Raw genomic sequence first — 8,018 nt, 5'->3', positions numbered from 1 at the left:
TCGGTGGTGGGTTCCCTCTGTCCCCCCTGCTGGGCAGTGGGCTCCTGAAGAGCCAGCGCGGAGCAGAGGGGCAGAGCCTGTGCCTGCTCTTCTCAGAAAACCCCACTTCTTTGGCGGTGAATCCGAGCTCTGCAGGTCAACGAGCGTGCAAACCAGCCCTGCAGCATAGGGGACGGCTCGGAGGGGGAAGTCTGCCGGTTATCTCAGGGTTTGCAAGTCACTGTGTCACTGTCAGTGTCATCAATTCCACGGTAAGTATAAATCAATACAAAGTGTCACCCCTCTGGGCAGAGGGAGGAACTACCTCACCTGATTTTGAAGGTACCAATTTCTTAAACAACCACCAAGGTGGTTTGAAAGTCATAACAAGGGAGGGACTTGCAAGTTTGGACCCTCTCAAGAGAGGCGACTCCTTGCTCTTTTCCAGAAGCATCTTAAATAGGAGTCTTTAAGCACAATATACTGGTGTTACTGGGCTCTTCAGCTCCTCTTCGGTTACTGCTGGAATACTCCTGCTCCAACTGTTTTAATTATTATGTAAGGGAACAGTTACCTACCTCTTCGATCGTCAGGTTTTTGTCTGGTCCGGTTAGATAAGGGGTGAGAAAAGATTCTGACGGCCTCATTGTGGAGAAAAATCCATTTGCACAGATGATCAGCGTGGGGTAAAGCCAGCTGCGGCCTCCGGCTCCCCCCCAGCAATCCATGGTCTACCTGAGACAGGACGGCAGTGTGGAGAGGAGCACCCCGGTGGAGATGCTCCTCACAGCTGGTGAGAATTCCGGGCAGCTGTGCTTTCTCACCAGCCCTGCTGCAGCTGCCGGTCCTCTGGCTAAACCTGCCAGTGAACTCGGAGGCAGCCTGTGAGTGACTGACCTGGGTCAAGGTGCGTGGCGGTGCTAAACTCCAGCCTCCCTATCGCCTGCCAAAGGTTGCTCTTAATGATGTACCAGGAGTTGGTGGATGTATCATGTCTCAGCGGGGGAACCTAGCTCCCTTACGGTCTCGTTTGTGAATAAACGTTAAAGCTCGCTCTCGGCGTGCTGCGGGGGCCCTTTCTTTCCCGAGGCTCTGCAGCCTGCGTGCCGGGGAGAGCAGCAGAAGGTGTGGGCCTTTCGCAGACAGTGAAACCACCAGCGGTGCTTGGCCCACCGGGAGCTCGGCTTCTTCAGAACCCCACATGGTCACTGTGACTCCTGCGTTTCACCTCGGCGTGGAGAAAGCCACAGGAACTGTCTGCTCCAGCTTAGAAACCACAAGTCTCGGTGTTGCTTTGGGAAGGGATGATTGAAAGGAAGAGAATGAGGCTTTTCTTCGCTGTAGGTGTCAGAAAAGAACTCTAATGAGATTGGGGGGGATGTTTAAGCTTGTTTTACTTGTTTTGTGTTTAAAAAGCCAATCCCACTGTTCTGGACAACAAGTGAAATCAGGATGTTGTGAAGCAGGGGAGGAAGCACGGCGCTGGGGGTGTTTAACCTGGCTGGTACAAGCCGTTCCTTTCAGACGGTTTCTTGAACTCCGCTTTGTAGCAGGGACCTTGCCAAAAGCGCTTCTGCTTGTGCCGTGAGGTGGTGTTCCTAGAACGTAGCGTGTTGTTAGGGCAGCCTTTCTGGGCCCTCAGATGAATCTCTTTCTGCCCTCTTGAAGAGGGGCCAAAACCCACCCGTTTAGGATCAGTAGAAATGTCTGTGTCTTTGTTTCCTAAAAGCTCTTTCTGAACTTGCTCTCACCCAACCAGAACTGAAATGACGATGACAGCTCACCAAGCTCCTCCTGCCTGCAGAACCTGCCCGTGAGGGTTGCCGGGGAGGCTCCTCCATTGCAGGCTTTGTCAGCAAACAGTTCACGTTTGCAGGTGAAGCTTTAGGGCTCGCAGTAGCTAATGGTTAATGAAAACGGGCACGGCGAGGCAGCGGTCGCTCGATGGCGTTTCTGTGTTCCTAAGGACCACTGAAAGCCCTGGATTGGAGACAGCCCCATTTTACAGTGGGGGTGACATGGCCCTGCCCTGAGCGTAGCCCCGTGGGCCTCTGGGCTCCCAGGGGCTCCTCTGGCTGTGCTGGCTTTGCCAGGAGGCAGGACCTCACGTACATCATACTGTCAGCTGGCCCAGAATTCCTTCTCTGTAAGGACCAATGTGTTACCTAAGGGCACGTGGGCAGGAAGATACAAATCTTCTAAGCTAAACCATCAACCCAGAACTGCTGCCACACTCAGTTCTCACCTTTACCCCGTGCTTTCAGAGTGGGCTCCCTACATCTGCCATTGTCATCAGCCATCTACCCCGGCCCCCAACTTCAGCATCTTTCTTCTGGAAGTTTGGGACAATAGAAATAGATTTTTTTTTTTAAGTTTTTTTTTCTGAAGACAGTGTGCTCCACAGCTGTGAACGAAACACCCTGTGTCTCCTTGGTTCCTTTGCTCCCTAGTGGCATCCCACAGACACAGAAAGTAGTGAGCTCCGGCCACTTCAGAATGGAGGAATTTGTATGGGTATTTCAGCCAGTTTTTCTAGCCCGTCTCCTGCAGCTTACTACTTCTATAATAATAGCAAAATTTCACATGTTGCTGATTCCTTTTGTCAGGTGTTACCTAGAAATACTTGTTAACTTCCTGTACCAAAGGCAGTTTGAGACCATGGAGCTGGAAATACCAAGTTCCACTTTTTCATTCAAACACAAACTCTAGCGAGCTCCTAGTCCAGGACTGGCACCTCGTTCTTTATCAACATTCCTCGAAAGAAGGTTACTGCTCATGAGGAAATGTAAAGCGAACCAGTCCTTTCTTTACTGGACTTTGTCCCTGTTTCTTTGGGCAGGAGCTCCTAGTCCAGGACTGGCACCTCATTCTTTATCAAAATTCCTCGAAAGAAGGTTCCTGCTCATGAGGAAATGTAAAGCGAACCAGTCCTTGCTTTACTGGACTTTGTCCCTGTTTCTTTGGGCAGGAGTAGTGTGCCTTCAATTCTGTGGTCATAAAGGACACTTGCTGCGTAAAGGACACTCTTGCTCTTACAGCTGCACCGGTTCCGCTCAGAGACAGTTCTCTGCGGCGACTGTCCACACAACGCACCGCAGTACCCAAACAGCCTAGAAAATCAGCTGGGTTACTTGGGCAGGTCCTACTGATCCTCTAGTGACGGGAAGCAAACGGCTTCTCTCCCGGCTGCTCCCACCTCTGGGCAGTTTGTCCAGTTGCAGGACATGACAATCATATGGAAAGCGCTTCTCTTGTACCATGAGAGCTTGTGTCTCTGCAGGAAGAAGACCATTGAGAACGGGAGGAGTTTCTGTTTTATTAGTTAGGTGTAGGTATTGGCAGCTAGAGGCAATCAGCAGTACAGAAACAGCGTGAACAGGGGAGGTGATTTATATTAAATTAGTCGCTCACTGCGCTAACTCATGCACAGCCTTTTTTCTTCTCCTGCACTAACTGTCCTTTGGGCTGGACTAAATTAGCTGTAGGACTTGAAGCTTCTTGGTAAATTCTGAGATGCTGACCCTGCCAAATCCTTGGCCAAGGTCAGTGGACCTCCTTCGCTTGGTGCTCAGAAGCATACATGATGCTCTTTGTGTCTGTAATATCTCCTTAGATATTAGTGTTGATCTGGAATTTTCCTGTGCAGCGACAGCCACATTTCTGTGCAACGTGCTGCTCTGATTTTAGTCCATACTGCTCAATCCCTTTGATAATCTTTTCTTTTCCTGGTGAAACAGGAAGACTCTTAGTCCTGAATCTGACGTTGCTGGAAGCACGAGGAAAGGAGTGGAGCTCTTCTGTGTAGTTTTCTCTCTGGTTTCTCCCTTCTGGTCTGAGATAGCTGGGTGTTAAGAACAGTGGTGAGGTGGCAGCTGCCAAGCCTGGGCCGAGCAACTGCTGTGGTGTAGCAGTGCTTAGTGAACCTTCGCTGAGAGGGTGAGCAAACTCTGCACCCACGCCTGCAAATCACTGCCTCTGACTGGGGCTCTTCCACCCCAGGTGAGGAGCCCGACACCACATCAACTCCCTTTGCCCTTGGTTCAGAGCAAGGTATGTGCAGAGGGAGTAGATCCTGCACCCAGATGCGTGGAAGCTGCTTGCCAACATGGCAGCAGGAGCGGGAACAAGCAGGGCAGGGCGAGCTCTGACCTTTGCCATCGTGCAGGGGGGTGCAAGGTGGTTACTCTGTTCTCGTGTACCAATTACTGCTGTTAAGCTATTTATAGGCAAGTCAACACGATTCTAAAGCAACTTGTCGTTGCCGCTTGGCACGGTGTCGTTGCGGTGATCTCTTGCCTGGCATATGTTGGAGTGAGGTGCTGTAATGATTCAGGGCGGCGTCGTATGTTCCTCTCGCGCTGGTGTTTCCTGCACACTGTGGCAGGAGCTCTTCTCCCACGGGAGCCTGATGCCTACAGCCGTGTCGTACAGCCAGTTACTATCTGCTCTGTGGACTCATGCTCAGCACTGTTCGGGGGCTCTTTGCGAGATCTCGCTATTTTCTGTGTGCATTCGCTTGAGATGAGTGTGTAAATGCTGCTGATCAAGAAAATCCCAGCTATGACTGCAAAGTAGCTGCCGTAGATCAAAAACTGGGAATGGGAGAGAAAAAGGCAGAAGAGTTAATGCAAAACACCTTAGGGGAACGCTGGTGGCTCTGGCGATGGCAGACACTGTCAGCTGGTTCACCTCTGTCCCGGCAGCGTGTTCCTGTCTGTCTCCCAGTTTTTGCTTTGTGAGTAGGCAGCACCTCAGCTTTTCCAGCACAGAGCAGATCTCTGAGGAATGGAGAGCTGCCCCTTGCTCCCCATCCTTGTGCCTCTTAAAAAACGTCGGAGGCGTGGAGGGATGGGAACAGGGTTTTTTCTATTTGTGTGAAATGTAGAAGTAGCTCCAGTACCCACGTAGTCATGAACAACGTACGTGAAGAGTCTGAGTTGGTCCTTTCTTGCTCTTACCTGCTGTCACCACACTGGCTTCAGCACCCGCACCCTGACTTTGTGTCACCATTTCCAAGAGCAGCAGCAAGGCTGTTTATGAAGTCCCTCCTATTCCTGTCCTTCACTTTAAAGCTCTAATTTTTAGTCAGAGAGCAGAGCCCGATTATTTACGTTCCTGTGTATCTGCCTTCAAACAGCCAAAGCCCAGCCTCTGTAGCCCCAGCTGCAGCACTAAAAGGCGAAAGGGAAGCGTGGTGGCTGATACGAGGGAAGAGTGTGGTGTCTGGATTTCTGCAGGAGAAAGAGGGAATCCAATTGTCCTCTGGCACAGCGGTTTACTTCTGGGTAAATCTCTGAGGATTAACCAGCGAGGCAGGAAATAGGAAGCAAGTTAACAGCACTGACCTGAGTCACTATGTCCAGTCCCAGGCCTCTGGAATCTACCACGACCACAGTAAGGACGGTCTGAATCAGCAGAGCCACGAAGTTGTTGAAGCCGAACATCAGGGCGTAGCGCTCCATGCTCAGAGTGACGGCGACCTGGAAGCTGATGAGAGACCGGCAGGCCAGTTGCTCCGCTTGGCCTTGTTCAGGGTAGGCGTAATCTTGTCATGCATTACGGTTTTAGCAGGTTTTTTTAAACTGGTATCTAATAGTATTGGATTTTGACGTAAAGATGCATCAGTTATTTTTGTTAATGAAATAGTGTGGTATGCCGAAAGACATTCCAATCTATAAAATAACTGGAGCAATAAAAATGTTCTGTGTTTATTACACAGATGATGTATCATCTTTGTTATTTTTATTATTTTTGTTTTTGTATTTCTGACTGCAGCGTAGCCTGGTCTCCTAAGATCTTGTCTGAGTTTACACGTCCAATGTTCTCTTTTACTCCTCCTTTACACCACACTATGGTTAAGGATATGTTGGGGAACGCTCTATGCCAGGTGTTTCATTGCATCTGTGCAGTTCATAGCACACTGAAAGGGGTGCCAGCAGGCTGGTCTGGACGGGGGGGATCTGCCAAGGGGTGCTTGTCCCTGTTGCTCACTGTGTGCCTTCCCTGCCAGCAAGGAGGAAAACAGCTTCTCTTTTGCTGCTTGAGTAATAAAGATACCTTGTACCTCATTAATCCCTGCCTCATCAAATGTTCAATGTCCTCCTGATAATTTTTCTTTTATGGTTGTTTAGGAGAATAACTAGACACTGAAGTGTCCTTCTCTTCACCTCAGCAGCTACGTCTGGCACTGGATGAGCTGCCTCAGAGTAAAGGAAGGGATGCCCAAAGCAAACCTCCAGCACGGTTCATGTTCTGTGCGTTACGGCAGCACCGTGAGTCTGGTACTTACGTGGCTATCGTGATGAGGAGCATGTAGCACGCTTTGAACACGAGGTAGCTGGTGTAGCAAGCCCAGATGTTGGTAGTGAAGTGCATGAGAAACAGAGAACCAGCATCTATCACAGAGAAGATCCCTAAAGCCAGTTCTCCATAAAGGTCCCAGTTAATTTTCATATATTGTACTACAAAAGCAGTCACTGAACCTAGAAAGAGAGAAAAAACCCATGTAAATGTCTCCTCTGCAGCCTACATCACCAAGTACTGAATGGCAACGCTGAATAAAGCGGCAGAGCAGTTCCGAAGTGTTCTGGAAGCATTTCCACCCACTTCTGAAGCCGTGCAGGTGAATAGTCTTGTTTGGACAACTGCACAAACCAAGTCCCTGTCATTCCTTTCTCAGGGTCTTACTCCACTCCGCAGGATGCGTGGCTATGTGGAAGGATTCGTTATTTAGCTGTCTGTACCCAGTGAGTGTCTCTAGGGAGGGAATTAAGATCATGGTTTGGAGCTCGAGAAGAACAATTCTCCCAGCTTCTCCTTAACTGGTTATTTAGCTGTCTGTACCCAGTGAGTGTCTCTAGGGAGGGAATTAAGATCATGGTTTGGAGCTCGAGAAGAACAATTCTCCCAGCTTCTCCTTAACTGAGAGCTACCAGTCACCCTCCAGCTGAGCTGTGCAGCCTGTGAAGGGGCTGAGCTGCCCAGAAAGGGATTCTGGCAGCCATCAAGGGCATGTGCCCAAGAAAATGAGAAAGGACAGGTACTGTTTGCATTTGGGCTTGCTACCAAGGTGGATCTGTCATCCAGGTTTGCTATCTGACCACCTGTCTCAGGGTCTCCTACAACTTTAGAAGCCCCCCTGCGTGGAGAAATAGGCAATTCCGGGAGAGAGAAGAATTCAACAAGGAGCAGGCATGGCAGGAGTTCTAAGTCATGGTTCAGTTGTCTATTTACTGGTGTCTCGAGAGAGGCTTCTAAGGTTAAAGATTAGTTGTCTGTGTTTCTCCTCGATGCCTGTGAGGGTAACCTGAATAACCAGGTATGACATAGACCTGTTTATTTTCCCTGGCAATCATGCCCTGGTGTTTGTGCAAGTTCTCTACAGCAGCATGATATGAATGTGTAAAAAGCTGCCAGGTTGGGTGGCGTCTCTGATGTTACCTTTCGATAACAGGACTGGTGTGGTATGGGCTTCTGCATCCAATGCAAAGGTGTGACAGGTCGTGTTGTAGAGTAATGAATTCATAAGGTCTTTTTCTGCAAGAACTAAAATCCTTCTTTCTGTCCTGCTGCACAGAGTATTCCACTAGAAAAAAAAATCCTAATGAGAGGAATATGGTTTTTTTTGTGTACAGTATTTATGGAAAACTTCTCATCTGTGTAAACTGTTATGGGAAATGGGCAATACTTGTCGGGGGAAAAAACACCCAACAACCTCATCCAAAGAAACATGGGTGCTTCTGAAAGGATTGAGCAGCTGGATGTGAAGCCTGTGTGACTTGACACTGTCTGCCTGCTGGTAGGATAGTGTCGGGAGTCCCAGTCCTAAGGCAAACAGCAGAGCCTTCACATGAACTGTTGGGTACCTCAGAGGCCTTGGTCTTGAATGTACAACATGTGCACTGGAGCATCTGCAATGGAATGTCGCTTTAAAAGTGATCAAAAGCAAAACTTTAGACAGACAGACAGACTGCCTTTGCCATGGGTGCGCAGACACTGACTTACTCAGAAAAGTTGCTATTGCTTCCACAGCTCCGTTG

At 49.4% G+C, this 8,018-nt stretch overlaps 1 protein-coding gene across 1 annotated transcript; it reads right to left on the bottom strand.

The window, feature by feature from the left end:
* Window positions 1–4,391: 4,391 nt before the first annotated feature.
* LOC104488636 (thiamine transporter 2-like) lies at window positions 4,392–8,011 on the bottom strand (the record flags this gene model as incomplete). Its single annotated transcript, XM_010137843.1, has 4 exons — window positions 4,392–4,571; window positions 5,325–5,466; window positions 6,269–6,461; window positions 7,984–8,011. Coding segments are annotated over 4 exons (543 nt in total), but the record flags the coding sequence as incomplete, so codon positions are not given.
* Window positions 8,012–8,018: the final 7 nt, after the last annotated feature.

This window comes from Buceros rhinoceros, unplaced genomic scaffold, assembly GCF_000710305.1.
Source record: "Buceros rhinoceros silvestris isolate BGI_N320 unplaced genomic scaffold, ASM71030v1 scaffold46126, whole genome shotgun sequence".
Taxonomy (NCBI): domain Eukaryota; kingdom Metazoa; phylum Chordata; class Aves; order Bucerotiformes; family Bucerotidae; genus Buceros; species Buceros rhinoceros.
The sequence above is the reverse complement of the archived record's forward strand: the minus strand, read 5'-3'. Positions and strand labels throughout refer to the sequence as shown.